The 18,197-nt window shown below is 42.5% G+C and overlaps 1 protein-coding gene across 1 annotated transcript in view; it reads right to left on the bottom strand.

Moving 5' to 3' along the window:
• Positions 1–4,869: 4,869 nt before the first annotated feature.
• CTDSPL2 (CTD small phosphatase like 2) overlaps positions 4,870–18,197 on the bottom strand; it is a 45,201-nt gene continuing 31,873 nt past the window's right edge. The window contains exons 9-13 of the mRNA XM_055002819.1: positions 14,901–14,963; positions 14,732–14,811; positions 12,306–12,432; positions 8,904–8,999; positions 4,870–7,823 (exon numbers count right to left, since the gene is read on the bottom strand). Coding sequence (XP_054858794.1) covers positions 7,758–7,823; positions 8,904–8,999; positions 12,306–12,432; positions 14,732–14,811; positions 14,901–14,963 — 432 coding nt within the window. The 3' untranslated portion in view covers positions 4,870–7,757. The remainder of the gene's footprint in view (positions 7,824–8,903; positions 9,000–12,305; positions 12,433–14,731; positions 14,812–14,900; positions 14,964–18,197) is intronic.

Below are 18,197 nucleotides of genomic sequence, written 5' to 3'. Positions count from 1 at the left end.
CACTACCTGGAGGCTGGCAACCCTACTGTGGTGTGTGGTCTGTGATGGGGAGGGGTGCAGCCAATCACCAGGAGGGGGGGAGCCGGCCCCTGCCATGCCACCACAGCCCCCCATCACCCACTTTTGTTTTTTAAAAACCATGCTGCCTTGCCACCCAGTTCAGGTGGCACAGTCGAAACACTAAGATGTTAAAATGCATGTGTATCTATGGAAATGAATATGCCTTGCAGGATATTTGTGACCAAGGAGTACCATGTGCTCCCTTCATTCCCATCCCCCTGGCTCTGAACTCCCCAGCCAGGCCCACCCCTCCAGCAGAGGATGCTCCTATGCAGCAGTGCCCACACTGTCCCATCTTGCTCCGCAATGCCTGCCCCTGTTTCCTGAGCTGAAGTGGCACCGCAGGCTCTACCCCCGGCCAGATTGCCCCACCCACAGCAGGGCAAAAGCAAGGGAGAGATGTTTTGAACCAGCATATTGAAATGATGAGAGGTAAATGCAGAAGTTCTGCCTTTGGGCAAAAAGAATCCAAGGCGCAGGCATGGAATGCGTGCTTGCCCAAAGTTTACACCGGAATAAGGCTCGAAGGTGCCCCTTGACTCCTGTTCTATTTAGCTTGGCAGAAGCACATTGGAAGGGCCAATGACTGTGAAGCTGACCCTGACCAGGCAGCATGACGAGGCTGCAAAAAAGGGCTTGTGAGATTTCATCTGCGTTCCTAGGGGCAGAGCAGCAAAGGGACAAGAAATCATTTTGCTGTTAGCGCTCTCCGAACTGTTTTCTGGCCAGTTCTGGGCACTGTGGTTTATGATACAGGCACATGATAACTGGTTCAGAGGACTTTGTTTAGCCTGCGCAAGGCAAGACACCAGGGCCTTCTGCAAGCACTGAAAGCAGGGCTCATGAGGTGGGCCTAGGCAAATGCCTAGAACACCAGAAGCAGCGGGGGCACCACAGGCACCAAAAGAGGCCTGGCAGTGGCAGGAGGAAGTGCCACTCTCTAGGAACATGTCATGGTTACCATTGCATGCTTCCCCCACCCCCACAAAGGAAGGAGGAGTAGGCGGCCACCAGCTTGCCAAGGTCTCTGTACACGGCTGCTTGGAGCAGTGCCTGAAAGCACAGATGATCAATACTTGGTAGGAGGTGCCCTACTCTTGGCTGGCCTAGGTTGCCAAAAGCCCTTGCATTGGCCCTGCCTCAAGGGCTGTCGCATGGAAAGAGGGCAAAGACTCCCTCTGCAAAGGAAAACTGGATCTCATGGGCTAAAGTTACAGGATCACAGATTCTCTAAACGTGATCTCCAGTTTTGGGGATCACTCTTCTCAGACTGTGAAATCCGGTTTATGCAGTCCAGTTTATGCAGTGTTGCTATTTCATTGCTCTTTGGGAGATCCAGTTTTATTGCACTGTGTGCTGTACATATTATGTATGTTATTTTGCAGTCTTCTATAATTCTGTAATCTGAAAAGATGGCAACAATACATTGAAGAACTATACAGAAGGAAGGCAGATTAATTGAAACAAAAATCTGTTGATGAAGAACCTGCCATTTTAAAAAGGTGTTCTGAAAGCAATTGAGAGAAACAAATCACCAGGAGTAGATGGGATATCCAGAGATATTTCAAGCTATGGAAGTGGAGTTGTGCTGTCCCGCAGGGGGAAAATTAAGAGGGTAACATTTGGGACCTCCAATGAGCATTCTCATCCTATTCCACCTGCAAGAGACTGCTAGGTCCAGCGGAAATTCTGTATCTGTGGATGAGATGGTGGAGCAGGGCGGAAATATACAGATTTTACAAGCATTGCTCAAGAGCCCCTCCCTAACGAGGTGACAGTTCACTATCTCCAGAATGGGCCCTTTCTAAGGGACAACCTCCTATTATCTTTCTTTCTGACAGCAAAATTATCATCACCAAGGAAATGGTGACCGCCAGTAAGTCCCAGAAAACATCTCATACGGAACAAGCGGCAGGTCTAGAACACCCTCCCCACGCCCGTTAAATAGATGTACCAATTCTCCATTGTGTTTCTCCAGATACTCAGAAGTCCATGCTATTGAGCCAGAGAGAGGCTCCCTCTTTCGATGGAGTTCCTTCTGCTTTAAAGCCATCTTAGTTAGCCATAATCACTGTACCTTTCAGCTATGAATTCTGTAATTATTGCACGAAATAACCGTTTCTCGGAAGGACACCAACTTGATGCTACTCTATAATTGCACTGAGCCAAGACTCCGGGTGGCTTGATTTGAAAAGGGGCAAAAAGGGAAGCCAGTCAAAATCCTGTCTCATCATCCCAGGGGGAAAAATACGAAACCTGATACAGCTATTCTTATCAGTGGAAGTAGGCTTGCTTCCTCCTAAAGGATTGGGAAGTACCGTGCCTCCACCATCATAAGGTGGCAGTTGTGGCCAGGAGTGTTTGGCAGCCTTTTCTTGTCAGAAAAGACCAGGCCACTGGCACATTCCTTGATTACCTCTAGATTGACTACTGCAATGTGTTCTACATGGGGCTGCCCTTGAAAAATGTTTGGAAACAGCAGCTGGTGCAAAACACTGCAGTCAGGATGCTGACTGGAGCGAGTCATAGGGACTATATACATCACTTCAGTCTTGGCCTGTCTACACTGTCTCCCAATTTATGCCTGAGCACAATTCAAGGTACTGGTGTGTTGACATTTAAACCTCTATATGGCTTGGGATTAGCATGCCTGAAGGAATGACTACTGCCTTATGAACCTACCTAACAGCTAGTCATGTTCTGAAGTTCTATTTCAGGCGCTTCTGCCTCCTGAGATTGCATGGGAGGCAACTTGGGAAAGGGCCTTCTCAGTGGTGGCATGAACTCTTGAACTCTCTCCCAGGGACTCTCATGTGTCCCATTCGGTTGCCATTTTCTGCTAGTGGGTGAAGACTTGCTTCCTTTGGCATTCCCCTCAGTGAGCCTGAATTCCTGTCCAATGTTTTAATTGTTTTTATGTTTTTGTATGTAGTTTAGCTCTGATTTTGTTATAATGGCTTTTAAGGTTTATTATATATGTTTCAATTTGTTAGCCGTCTTGGCAGCCCCTAATGAGGGCAGAAAGACACAGTATAAACTTTGTTAAATGAATGAAATTTAAAAGTTTTTTTTTTTAAATGAAGCCTAAGAATCTAGGCTAGCTAATGTACCAACCGGACATCCTCATGTCACCAGAGGAATGAGGTATGATATTAAGAGCTGTCCCATCAAAGGCCAAATGGGGAATTTCTGCTCCTGCCTCCTTCACATTCCAGCAGCCGTTTTTCTTCAGGGAACATATTCCACAGAGAATATGTCGATGTGCTTTGGGCTTGCTGTAATTTGGATACAAAATGAAAATTTAGATTATTTCTGTACTTTTGAGGCAATTCTAACCACAAATGAGAGAGCGCCAAGATAGGGCTGTGCATAAAATCACAACCAAGGAATAGCCCATGTTTCAAAAATGACATCGTAAAAGCTTGACCGTTAAACACATCTGTCTGAAATTTGACTAGATTACACCACTTGCTAACTAGCTTATCTGACCACATTTCATCCTTCTGGGACCACAGGCATGGGTTTTATGAGGAACAGGATTCTCGTCATGCATGTTTATGGGCAGAATGCTGCTGTCTTTCCTATGTGGTTTAACCAATGGCCACTCCAACTGCTACATACCACCATCTACTTGTAAAGCAAATAAATAGAACAATTCAAGAGCAAGCTATAACAGCTGCTTTGATTTAAACCTATTCCAGGCTGCATCTATACCACCCACCCCATTCCACATGCTGCTCCCCCCACCATACTCTCTTTTTCACTGTTTCACTTGAACTCCTTTTCCTACCAAGCCATTACTACTACAGAACTAAAAAGGAAGAGGTGGGGGTGGCACGTGGTAATGAGCTTTGTCACACTATTTTAAGCCGTATTGGTCAGTAGTAGAACAAGCTTTAGATCCAGTAGCACCTTGGAGGCCTAGATTTCCAGGGTATGAGCTTTCGAGAGCTTAGCTCTACCACTACCCCCTTTCCCTGTGTGTGGTGGAACCTCCTACGGCAGCTCACTTTGCAGGCTCCCCTTTAAACCAGTTTAAAACATGTTTGTTTTTAATCTGGCTTCAAGTGGAAAACAGCCATTCATGTTCTGAATTGGCACGTCACGAGACACTCCCCCTTTAATAAGGGGCCTTCCTGCTTTCCATGTAGGGACCGCCCCCCCCCCAGTGAATCCTGGGGAAACCAAGGCCTCACCCTATCCCATAAACTCACTGAGATTGAACACACTAACAAATGGAAAGTGCTCCGTACTAGTAGTAGGTGAGAACATCGCAGGACTCAGCTCAGTTCAACCACCGTGCCACATGATGGTTTAGGTTATACAACTGGCCAGAAAGTCAGAACTGGGAACTATCATCAAAACTCATCTTGTAAATCATGTTTCGGTTTACAATTAAAGCTAGAGTGACTGGGATGCCTACGGAGACGCTTGCAGCGTATTAGCTGAGCAGATCCAGTAAGACAAATATGGCTAATAATTTGCTTTAGACAACCTGAACAACTTTGGACATTATTACACAAGGAAGACTTCAACTGGGTTAAGTGCCATTATACTCTTTGAGGTCCCATACCTCTTTTCTACAAAGCTTTTCCATAAACAAAACATGGAAGGAATTATTTGTCTTAAGTCCTTAGCTATGAATACAGTTCAAAAGGAAGACTTTTAACATATTTTCCTCCTCTTCAGTAAAACCAAACCCAACTGTACCAAAAGACTTGGATTCTCAGAGCCTTGGGAACTCACTATACAAGCATTTTTAATGTTTCCCCTGAAAGGGAAAATGAGAATTAAAAATCAGACTTGCAGCATATTACAAAACAATACTTTAATATGTATTTACAGAGCAGCCTGCACTGGTTGGTTTCATAATCCTAAACACGACTGTAGATTTCCCTACATTTCTGATAACCCAGGTTGTCAGAGCTCACATTCTTGTTTTTTTTTCTTTCTTCTCTTCAGTGACCAGACATCACAGAACAGGTAGATTTGAAATATGCAATGTGTTTGTTAGCTTAACTGAAAATGCACAAATGCTTTTAAAAGGTACTCTAAAAAGGAGCTGTACAGTTTTCTTTTGAGTCGCAGAGAAATGTCCACCAATTATTTTATTCAGGGTAGGGTCTAATATACTGGACTTACTTATTTGTGAACTGTAGAAAATAATCTCTTAATACAGCATAGCAAACAAACAAACAGTTATGGTAATGGGAAAGCGGCGCACGCATTCTCTCTCTCTCTCTCTCTCTCTCTGCACCCACATTTCACAATTAAAGGCAGGGATCTCTTGCTCCTCAAGGAGGCTCCTGGTACGGCCCCTCCTCCCCGTTGCAGATGGTGCTGAAGAAACGCAACCTGGCCGCCTCCTCTGCTAGTTCGATTCCAACTGCCTGAGCCCCGCCAGAGCTGCCAACTGGCAATATTCTGGGATAACTATTCTTAAATTTATCTTTTATTTAAAAGGAATCCATGGAGAAATTTGCAACTTTACATTTTCAGATCAAGCGTGTTTATCCCTTGTTATTAGCAAAACAGGGAGGGAGTGGTTACAGGGGTCACTTGTGCACAAACACGCACACTTAACTGAAGTGCATATATATATATATATATGCACACACATATTTAAAAATGTAACATTATGTACATTTTATTTCAATAAAGACATTAAGATAAACAGCATAAAGATGCTCAGATGCCCTAAAGTTAAATACATTTCAAAGATTCCCATTAAATGAATCTGTAGCATTTTCCTGCAAACCAAACACCTTCTTAAAACACACAAAAAAAAGTCAGCATTCTGGATAGCAAATACTTTTTACTTTTTTGCAGAAAATCCACCATGATTTTGTTTTAAATGAATAATGATTTCCCACAAAGCAGGCTTGCTCTACATGCTAACTTTTTTTTAAACAGTTCAGTGACACAATGTGCTAGCTACATATACAACAGATAATATAGTAAGAAAACACTCAACCTGATGAAAAGTTAAAATTTTCATTAATACACTGGAAAAAGTTGACATAACTCATGCCTTTTAAAATCAAAAAATACAAAAATTAAATGTTTTCCTAAAAAGATTTTCCTTATTTTAAGGACTCATTGGAAAATGAAGCTGCGTGTAATTTGTACAATAAAATTGTACAAGTAAACAGGTAATATACATAAAAAATTAATTGACATACTTCTCAATTATCAGTTGTCCACCTTTAATTTCCAATACTGTACTTTCTTTAACAAGCATACAAAATATCAAACTTCTCTTTAGAAAAAGTGCCATTCTGCGACATCCTTTACACAAAAACAGCCCGAGCCTATGGCATGTTAATGCAGTTTTGAGGCAAACTTACTAACTTTTACAAATTTTTCCCTTCCATAAAAAGCCTCCTAAAAAGGAGATTACACTCCATTAAAAAAATATCCACCTCTTGTGTGAGCTGCATTAGAGAACCAAGGCTTGAGGGCCATTTCCACAGAGCCCAGGAAACCACTCTGATAGCGTATCAGCTGCACTGGTGGCAAAGGAGTGTACTGGACCACAGGATTCTGCATAGTTGCTGTGGTGGGGCGATCAATGCTACACAAAATTTAGAACTGATTGTAACAAACTGTATAGCAGAAGGACCACCAACCCACGCACGCCAGCTTCAGATACTGAACTGCTCCCACCGTACTTCATTCCTGGAGGACACCGAAGACAGCAGTAAGCTAAACGGCATCTGACCACACAAGGTCTCCGAAAGGACTCGTCTGCACAGTGGACTCTGAGGTATTGGTTCTTGTCCATCAACCATTGACCCACCGCAAGAGATAGTCTGTCCAGAGCACATGCCATCACAATGGTTTAAATATTCTGAATATTAGTTAATTCTTATATTTCTTCTTAGCTAGCCAGTCTCTTGATTTTTGAAAAGATTTCCATTACAGTAGAATATTACAGAAACAAAAACAAAATCATATATAAACGCAGATTTCTAAATGAAACTTACATGGAAAAAAACTAGATAATATATTTAAACAAATATACAGTATGCAGGCAGACAAAGCAGGAAAACGGCCATCCAATCGTATCATAGAAAACTAATAAAATTTGGCTATTTCTGGAAGAAAAAAAAAAAACCTATGAAGCCGCCTCAACTAAAAGGAATGCATAATGAATTTCTAAAATCTAATACAGGTCAAAAATGTAAAAAGGTTATAAACCTTAACAGGAAAAAACCCCAACCCAACGTTTACTGGCCATTCCTGTTGAAATGAGGATCTGAAAAGTAACACAAAAGTGGCTACAAAGCCACTTAGAGAGCACCGAACAGAGAGAAAACAAAGAGTCCATTTTCAATCTCTGTTATTCATAAAATCCTGCATTTTTACAGGTCAAACTGCTGGTGGCAGAAACAGAATTCTTTAAAAACGGCAGATGTCCTGTACATTTAAAAAAAAATGGAGTTGCACTAGTTCTAAAGACACTTCTGTCCTAGCCTACCTGCTGTATTGTACTAATCTGTATTCCATTGGTGATATATAAAGTCCTTCTGTGACCCTTGATTATTGTTGGGCATCAGAGATAAGAAAAGTGAGACAGGGTACAAAAATGCAAAAATTTCAACAGTAATGGCAATGTTTTTGTTTTAGTCCAAAAGGAAGAAAAAAAAAAGGTTCCTGCATTTTCCCCCCTCGGTCATCTGACAAAGGCATGGTGTTTAGTCAGGGGGTAGTAAGTCGTGCAAACGAAATCTGTCTCTGATGTGAGGTCGAACATCTTCATTCTGGAGAGTGGAACAAACAAAAAAAGGTAATCTCTTCCATGTTAGAAACAGTATTTTTACTCTAACTACTGCCAATAGAGATATTTTTATTTGCCAAAATTATTACAACCCTTGTCCTTGACACTGTATGGAAATGTCCTTGATAATCGACTGTACTAATCTCACACTGCGTAATCCACCTCGAGTCTCAGTGAGAAAGGCGGACTGTAAATGACATACATATATAACCCAAGTCCACAAAGTAATTATTAGAGCTCTGTTTTAGTAGCTGAGAAGAGTTAGCAGACGGGTACTGTGTGTGGTAGGCCTGGAACTGAAATAGGGAATTCTATATGTCCAGACTCCTAGTTGCAGTTCTGCCAGTAAATGCACAATCCAGGGAATGAGAGACAGTGCAGAAATTATATTAGAGGACATGAAACACACATGGAACAGGGAAGAAAGAAGAACAGGATCTTGCCCACCCCATTCATGCGGAGTTTCACTTCTGCACACTTGTACAAACTGCAGGCGCATGTTCAGGCTTTGTTCCGAAGTTATATACATTATATGTAGGGAGCGGGTGAGAAAAGGTGGCGTGATCCTGTTCTCTCCAAGTGTAACACCTGCACAGTCCTTTCTATACAAAATTTTCATGGGTCCCAAATACTTCCTCAGAGAGAATCCATTAAACCTGGATTTTAAATTCATCCCCAATCTTACTCTACAGGGCCAAGGCAGTGAAGACAAGATATAAAAATAATGCACAGAGACACTTTACATATTTAGCTATGATCACAATCCCCTACTTTTACTCCCATACAACTTGCTCCACCAAATGCCATTATCCTTGAACTAGGAAGGGGCTTTGGCTCACTGACCTTTCAGAGACAAAGAGCCCACATAAAGGGCTACACAGAACACCTCTTTACATTCCCTTGTATATACTCTTAGCAGGTTAAGAGACTGTGACAGAAGCCTAGTGGCCTCTCAGATATTTGAGAAAGAGGCTTTTAAAATCCAATTTAGTATCCTGAGCATGTGCAGATGAAATCTTATGAAGCTACAAGAGATACAAAGATCAGTTTCTGAAGTACATACCAGCTCTACAAGTTTCTCCAGAAAAGGAATCAGTTTTAGGAGTTCATTATCATTTTTATCCATGAACCAGCTCTCTATAGGAATTCCATTTGAAAGCTGCAATAAAAAAAAAGCCACAGCAAGTTAACTTTTTGTGCTAGAATTTCTCCAAAAAGAAGCGAGACGGTGGTGTTGGCTATGACTCAGAAGCACATAAAATTGCACCTCCTCAAACCACCTTCTCAGCTGAGCAAGTTTCCTCTGCAGCTTGCCCTTCATGAGCCCAACTGTACTTTACACTTCCCCCAAGTCTGAAAAACAGCTGGGGGAGGGGATGCACCTTTAAACCCAGAGTGCAAGTATATATCTGAGCTCACTAGAGTTAATGGAGAGAAAATTCTTGAGTCAACAGATGATAATGTTTTTGTTTCCTATAAAAATGTACAAAACGTAACAAAAATGAGAACACCAGCAACACTCAGTTCAAGAAATGCAATGCTTAGTACTGAAGCACATCCTATCACCTGATCCAGAGGTGCATGCGGGCCACATCTGTCAACTTGCTCGAAACTGATGCAGCATGAAGACAACCGGTATTTTTGTAAAATGCTAAAGCCACTTCCAGCTGAAAATGTTCTTAATCCTACGGGGGAAAACCCGAGGAGACACATCTATCCCCACTTTTTCGTCTTTCCTCCACCAGCTGCCGGCTTCATACCCCAGAAGTATTTCACTGAGTATTAGGTGAACCCCATACAGAAAATGGGAGAGCTACCAGCAGGGAGGAGAAAGGTGGAAATTAGGAGAAAGTGCTTCCACCTCTTGCACAAACAGTTAAGAGGAAGGCAGATTTTCACCTCAACTGTTCAGTCTTAGTCAGCACCCCTTTGGTTTGTAACCAGCCCACCTGTCCTACCAAACTCAGAGCCTCTCTACACAATATATCTTACGTGAGGACATTCAAGTGTAGGGAGACACAATGTTAGCCAGGAAGCATAGTTTAAAAAGACAGAGCGAAAGGCTCTGTCAATTTCACCTCTCTACACAAGGGTAGTTTAAAAAGGCAGAGCCAGTGGAGGATGCTCCTCAGAAGGTTTATTAATTTCATTTTTGCCTCCTCAAAGGCTCTGTCAATTTCACCTCCCTTTGGGGGAGGTGAAGATGAAATTAACAAACCCTCTGAGGAGCAATCTCTGCGGGCTCTGTCTTTTTAAATTACGCTTCCTGGCTAATATTGTGTCTCCCTACACTTGAGAGTCCTCGTGTAAGATGTATAGTGTAGAGAGACTCTCAGAAAGGTTTGGTCAGCCCCTGTTCAAGAGAAAAAATAAATTAAAAAAAATAAACAACTGTGGAATCTTCAAATAGAAGGGTGTGTGCAAGACAAAGGAGGCAAGATTAGCTAGAACAGGTAGCAGCAGACCCCTCTGAATTTTCATCATGAAACACAATGGCCAGCTCACTCAGTGGCAGAAAACAGTGGCATTACACAAGGGAGAAATCCAAAGAGAAATGATTTAACCAGTCTCCCTCAATTCTAGTTACTAGTATTCTGTGTGTTCCAATCCAATCAAGATTCCACTGGGCACAATACTTGGCTACTTTGCCTTAGTCTTACTAACTAACCCCCACCCCACCCCCAATCTCAGCCTGTAGCTTAATGGAGTTTACTCCAAAAGCTTGTATCACACTTCTCCTTAATCCTTTCTCCTTTTCCTTATCTGGAAAACTCACTGCTGTGAAAACTCTTCCTGGGCATACCTCTCCCCTGTCCCATTAGAGGAGTCATCTTCGACTTCACTTGGAACCACCACCACCCCGCAGCGTCGGAAAAAACAAACGTTTGTTCCCATTATTCTCTGGCCCCTAAACCATAAACTACTCCTCAGCCTTTCAAGTCATGCTTAGCTCTGCAGTATGTCTGTATACTCAGGCTGGCAACTGGCTGTTAATGGCATCACATAGCATTTTGGGTGAATCCTAGAGTGTCATGTCAATGTAGTGATGTCACTTCTGGATCTGCACCAGAAGCAACATTGTGGTATCAGTGTGATGCCAACTTCACCGACACTGTGCTGCTGCTGCTGCTGCACCACCCAAAAGCAGCCGGAGCAGTGGGGCCAGGGCAGGAGGCCTTTTGCTTCACTGGAAGACCAGGCCAGTCCATTGCATACCCTGAGGGTATGTTCCCTCCCCCTTCGCCACATACTTTTCCAACTGCCCTTGGGATTATTTCGCAAATCTTTATTTGGATCCCCACATGGCCCCCTTGCCAAGTTATGCTGCCTGGAACTTGGGGATTGGGTAGGTTAGAGGTCTGCTTGGATTACTGCCTACCTGACTGCTTATAAGCCACTACAAATGACACCTCCATACCAAGTAATATCTCCCCCCCCCCACTCTCCTTGAGATCCCCTTTCTTCCCGTCTCCCTCCTCAACTCTCCATTCTCTGAATTACGCAGTACACAGTTTGGGTAAATAAATACTGTGTGAGCACAGAGACTTGTACTGACCTCTGCTGCAACCTCTTCAAGTATTACTTTGTCTACCGCCCTCAATACGCTTTCTCCGTCTACTCTGTTAAAACCATCTCTGTTTTCCTTCCAACCTTGCCTGTCTTGTCACTTTGTCAATGATCCCAAAAAACAAACAAACAAACAGTGCAGTGATCTAAGTCCACGTTTGGGTGCTTACTCCATCTAGCTGGATATTAAATGTAAGACAGGAGCTCCTGCTAGGGCAGAATGAGGGAAGGCAGAGGAGAGGTTTCTCTGCTACCTGAGGCTGCCTCTGTGTGACTCTGGGCCCAGGCTGGGTAGGAAACACATCCAGACAACGCAAGATGCAATTCTGTGGCAGTGTAATTCACTTAGAACAGTTCCCTGACACTAAGCAAAGGATTAGCGGGGTGGGGGGTGGAAGTGTTCAACAATCTTCTTTCCACTTGTGCTTCTGTAGAACCCCACCGTGTTAGTTTGGTGGAATAGAAATACCTACAAAAAAACCCAGCCTTCATAGTTCAAGTAGCGAGCGCAGGCATGCATGTGTGTGTGGGTAGTGGTATCATAACAAGAGTCCAGACACTTGCTGTGATGGGGAAGAAAACCCCATCATGTTGTCTTAGTTGCTAACAGCAGATATTAGAGAACAGACTGGGAAGGAGTTGTCCTTGCCCCTGGGGGATCAGGCAGACACGAGGGACAGCCCTCTGAGAGGGAAGAGGAAGGACTCCCGCTCTTAGGACAAAACTGTGTAGAAATGCTGCCTCCGTGTAAGAGTAGATCCCCCAACAATGTAGAGGTCATGGAGGAGGAGGTACTGCTTTCTCCCAATCAGAAGCCACTCAATAGTTAATACGTCAACAAACAACTTTTTCCCACATTTGTGAAAGTGAGATTTGAAAAAGAAGAAGACACACTCACCTGATAGGCAAAGGCTTGTGGTGAATTGTCAATAATGATGGTTTTTGAGAGATCTCTACCAAGGATGTTTAAATCCTTTATGTAGTTTCCTTGCACACAAACACAATGCTCACGGAAAAGTCGATGCCTGCAATTATTTAAAAGAAAAACATACATTCGAACTACTTAAGAGAAAAACAAGCACAATGAAGGGTTGCTCTTCCAAAGCTTCCCCATTTTGACGGGCTCAGTTTCAAGCACAAACTTTCTAATGACAGACACTTTTTGTTTTGCGCTTAGACCATCACATTTATTGAATGTGAAGCACTTCTACTCTGCCTCTGTGCCATTAATATTCAAGGCAGTTTACTACAACTCACAAGCTAAAAAACTGCAGCAAACTGCAGTACCATTGTTCAGGCATCATGTGCAGACCAACGCTGGCTACCAGAGAAGCAGTACAATCATGGGAAAGGCCACCCAGTACCAAAGAGGGGAGGGGCAATGGGAGCAGAGCCTCTAAGGAAGCTCTAGAAGAGGCATCCCTTTAATTATACTGCTCCTCAAAGCCACATAGACCTTTATATTGTGCCCAGAAACAAATCAGGAGGCAGTGCAAATTTTTCTGCCCTGAAAAATATGCCAGAGTAGACAAATTTAAATCGAGACAAATCATCAATTTATATTACCAAGGGAAGAAGGCCTGCTTTAACTTTTAAAAATTCCATTATTATTCTCTCTTACATATAACTTTATATTTTCACTGCTTAAGAAAATGATACACGGATGATTTCTAGATAACATAATGCTCACTGCCCCATTTAAAAAACCTGCAGCCACAATAGGCTTCTATAGAGAGGTGGGGGCTGGAATCAACACCAGACATGTTTCCTATGCCTGCCCTTCTAGTTCATCATATAAACTGCCCAGCATCACCCCAAATCCAAAATTTAAAGCCGAAGTCATTATTGGGTAGCTCAGGAGCAAAAGATCACTTTCTTGCTCCTGGTCCCGGAATCAACTCATAATATAAACGGACAAATTGCTGTGCTGCACTGACAACTAACAAAGGTATCTGCTCCCACTTTTCTTTATAAGGAAGAGCAGCTTTTCTAACAGAATACGTTCAATTTTATATGTTTGCATAAAGTGTCAATTCATTTCAAGCTAGGTTATTTTTACAAGAAATGGAACAGCTTAAACATTTAAATGATAATCCAACTATTTTTACATCACTGGTTTCTACCCATCCTGAAATATAATCATTAATGGCGAATCCCTATTGAACTGCCTAGCTACTGTATTGGGAGCGGATAATTCCGAACGGTCTTTAAAAGAAGCCCTACCAATGAGATCTTGTACTAAATTAGTGAATGGAGAACTCTTGCTGAAGTCTCTGCCCTTTCTTAGAAAGCAATCCATTGGCTCATCAACCAAAGTTGGTGTTTTGTGCCATGGAAGTCACATGGGCTCCCGCACTGCCAGACTGTGGAGCTGCTGCCTGCAGAGGAAGCCCATCTCCCCAAAGGCTGAATACAGCCCCACCTGCCCAAGCACCAACAAAACCTACATCTTCTGCTGTACAATCATCATTCTAAACTTGTGGCCAAGTGATGCCGTACCCTAGCAAAAGCTTGATAAAAAGTGACCATACCCTGCAATGTAAGATTAACTGAATTAATCAAGTGGGGATTACCTGGGCAAACACAGCAGCATTCTCACAACAGTATAAATTTAAGAGAGCCCAAAGCCTCAAGACCAAAGGAGAATACATAGCTTTAATGATTAATTTGACCAGGAGGTGGAGGCCCATGCCGTTACTGTAGAAGAAAATCTCATATGGTCAATTATGGCAAAGCATTCTTGTATATAGATACTGAGTCCCATGTGCAGACCTAAGGAAGGAAGCCAAATTAACCAAGCCCTGATGCTTTCCGTGCATGAAGGCTGACAGCAGCAAAACCACCATGAATTCAGGGGTCACATAGATAAGATCACTAGCCATGCTGCCAAAGTTAATTTTCCATGTTGGTGACTTTAACTACACAACTAACATGCCCATTTTTAGTATAATTAAGGCTTTGTTTTGAAATCAAGGAAGTTCTAGGTTGGTCTGCAGTAGAACAGCAGGATTTGAGTCTACGGGCACCTTAGACACGAACAAGATACAAGCTTTTGAAAGTAAGATATTAAAGACGAGTTCAAAAGCATGTATCTTGACTCTTGAAAACTTATACCCTGAAAAACTGGTTGGTCTCTAAGATGCCACTGGACTGAAATTCTTTTTGACATCAAGTCAGCTTTTCATCACACAAGGGCAGCAAAACATGTGTGTTGAGCATCTGTACATGCTGCAGTGTTTCAAGAGGACAACAATTCTGAAATGCAATAATAAAATTTTGTATCGTAAAGGTGTCTCCCTCCCAATGGGTTGTGGCCAGGCTTACCTGACCAGTTGCTTTTTAGGGTCTAGTATGTTCAATAACTTGTCTGCATACACCTTCTTAGAAGCAGTAAAAAGAATGATCTACGAATGAAGCAAGGAGACAGTTATCGCCTGCCCAACCATGAAATCATGAAAAGACACCTGTGCAAGACCGAGGCAACTCACATTACCTCATAAATTTGTGACATACGTTCCAAGAATTCTCTGAAGAATGGTCTTAACCGCACATAAACCTAGAACACAAAAACAATTTAACAGAATGTACAACAATCAGAAAGTTTCACATTGAAAGTAAAACTACAGAGAGCTGGTAAATTGTCCAGTGAAACATTTGTTAACACCAGAGTCAGCAATAAGAATTTATAATACAGTATTTGTTACTAATACTATTTTCAGGTCTAACATCACAACATATAGCAGTGATTTATTTCAACTGATACAGCAGCAAATGTACCGAGCATTCTCTTACCCCAAAGAGCTATTCTCCCTTCCTGGCAACCAACTAGTTAAGGTTCCATCAGAGATATCATGAATGGAACTGCCAAGTTAAAGCCCATTTGTGAAAAAATAAAATTTAAAAAAAATCAAACTTTTGAACCTCAGACGAGTGAGTTCTCCTTCAGACAGAGTGCTTCTGTCAGATTAGTACACTAACAGTGAAATCCTAAGCAGAGTTTTACTCTGGTCTAAGCCCACTGATATCAATGGACTAGACTGGAATAACTCTGCTTAGGATTTCACTGTAATTCAGGCCCAAGGAAATATCTCAGAAGTTAACACTGTGGTCAGGAAACAACACAAAATCCATCAAGTCTTTTGCCTCTAGCAGAGACAATAATTCATTTCTATACCACATAGCTTTAGCAAAATCAAAAAGAGTCCAGTAGCACCTTTAAGACTAACCAACTTTATTGTAGCATAAGCTTTCAAGAATCACAGTTCTCTTCGTCAGATGCATGGAGGGCAAGAAGAAACTGGTCAGACCAGAAACAGGTCTTCTTGCCCTCCACGCATCTGACAAAGAGAACTGTGATTCTCGAAAGCTTATGCTACAATAAAGTTGGTTAGACTTAAAGGTGCTACTGGAGTCTTTTTGATTTTGCTACTACAGACTAACACGGCTAACTCCTCTGGATCTATGAACATAGCTTCTATTAGAATTTAGGGAACTTACAAGAACTTGTCATCCAGAGTAACTATACACAGTTTTATCTATTTAACTTCTCATCTTAACAGAACTCTGGATCTTCCATCAGTAAGAAAACTCAAAAGTATCAACCAGCAAAGTCTCCAAGGGTCTGTGTGGCAAGCCTCCCTTACAAGAGCTCTGCAAGTATGTGCACCGATTTGTAAGAAGTAGGAGTGTGCACTTCGGATATCCGATTCGGGTTAAAAACCTGAATCGGGCCCGTTCTGGAAAGATTCGGTATTTCTGGCTCCGATTCGGAATTGCAAAATGCCACCCCAAGCCATGTAGAAAGCCCCTTTGTTTTTCACCATAGGGGATAGTGAGAGTGGAGGAGGATGGGGGCACCTTCTTTGGGAGGCCATAACATGGCCCCTCAAAGTGCAATCTCCCTGAAACTTGGGGGAGGGTGTGAGAAGAGGTAGGAGCAGGTCCCCTGAAAATTGGGTGCATTTTGTTTGTAAAATGCCACCCCAAGCCACCTAGAAAGCCCTTTTGTTTTTCCCCATAGGGAATAATGGAGATGGGGTACCTTCTTTGGGGGGCCATAACATGGCCCCCCGAAGTCCAAGCATTCTGAAACTTGAGGGGTTGTTAGAGGAGAGTTAGAAGAAGGTCCCCACCAAGTTTGGTTTGCTTCCTAAAGAAAATACCGCCCCCCCCCAGGCTCCTGGAAAGCCGGGAGCATGTTCCCCATTGAAAACAAGGGCCGAATCTTTACGAAGCAAACTCGAATCTTTCCGAATTGGGTATTCTGAAGTGGCTTGCTGCTTCAGAATTCCTTTTATTCCAATTTTTCCCCCCGATTCGGGTAAACCGAATCGGGAAACCCGAATCACCCTGGCCCTGCACACCCCTAGTAAGAAGTTAAACATGCCTTTCCCAGCTACACATATTCCAGACTATGTCACCCTTTTTTCCATACCCACCCTTGAAGGACAAAGCTTCAAGCAAGGCATGGAAGCCCATTTCTGCTGCATGGGATGCCGAGCAGCCATTAGCCAAAATGTTTCAAAAGCCTACAGATTTCTATTCAGAAAGAATAATTAAAACTTCATTAACGAAATAGGCTACAGTGATGACATCAGCATTCTATCACCAATACCCTTGAAAGCATCAAGTCCGATTTTCTATTGGTACGCAGGTGGGTATCGAGCCAGTGGTTGGAGGAAAATATTCCTCTGGAGAAAAATAATGCATCCTTTAGTGGCAAAGGGAAAACCAGCAAGCCCGTGTTCCACAAACGTTACCTTCGCATCATCTCCAATCAATGTGTTTCATAACAGGCACTCTATTTGTACACTATAAAAATCCCTTCAACATTTATATGTAAATTTAATCATAAGGGGGAAAAAACAAACAAACAGAAAGGCATTTACAAAACCGTAACTGTACGCAGATTGTATTACAACCCTGAAGTCTGCAGCACTTCCAGATCAGAACAAAGTGACATTTATGCACATTTTTGTCAAGTGGGAAAAAAGAAGATTTTTTTAAAAAATGAGATTTGTTTGGTAATAATGAGGACACCTGGGTCCTGCTCATCCCATCTGATAATCCCTAAGGTAATTTTCAGTGCCCCCCTTGTAAAGAAGCAAGTTAGGCAGACTTGCCAAAGACTACATGAACATCTTTCTCATCTCACTTAACACCGCCGTCGAAGACCTGTGTACCAAACGCAGTCCCAGGCATCCAGCAGAAAGGGATCATCCAAAAACAGAGCCAGGCACTGGACACTTCCCCAGTCACACTGACAATGCACAGTACCCAGTGGAGCTTCCCCTCTCGGCAATGCCTGACTGCTGTCCTGACATGTATTTATCAGCATCATTACTGTCTTCAGCAAGGAAGTTCCAAATGCTGGAGACTCTAATGACACCAACTCCAGCCTACAAAACCCGTGTCTCAGAGCTCCTGATGATTTTTTCTGCAAGGTATCGACACAGCTACCCTTTTTGAATTTGACTAAATGCTACTTTTTCAGAACATAGCAAAAAATAGGACAACTTCAACTATTATTTTAAAGGGTTAATAGCGCACTACAGTTAAAATCCACTCATATATTCCTTTCTACTCTCTCTACATTTATTTCCACCTTGTCAGCAGAAAAAAAGCAAGGAATGCTTAAAGGGTATCCTGGAGGTGCATGTGTGCATGCGCAAGACCCAAAATTTGTCTCAACCAAAATGAGAAGAATGAGTTTATTTCACATTTCAGATACTGATAAAATGCCTGGATTCTTGGTCTCCAAAGAAAGTGGTAGAAGCGAGTTTCCCAAGAA

This window comes from Eublepharis macularius, chromosome 18 (genome assembly GCF_028583425.1).
Source record: "Eublepharis macularius isolate TG4126 chromosome 18, MPM_Emac_v1.0, whole genome shotgun sequence".
Taxonomy (NCBI): domain Eukaryota; kingdom Metazoa; phylum Chordata; class Lepidosauria; order Squamata; family Eublepharidae; genus Eublepharis; species Eublepharis macularius.
The sequence above is the reverse complement of the archived record's forward strand: the minus strand, read 5'-3'. Positions and strand labels throughout refer to the sequence as shown.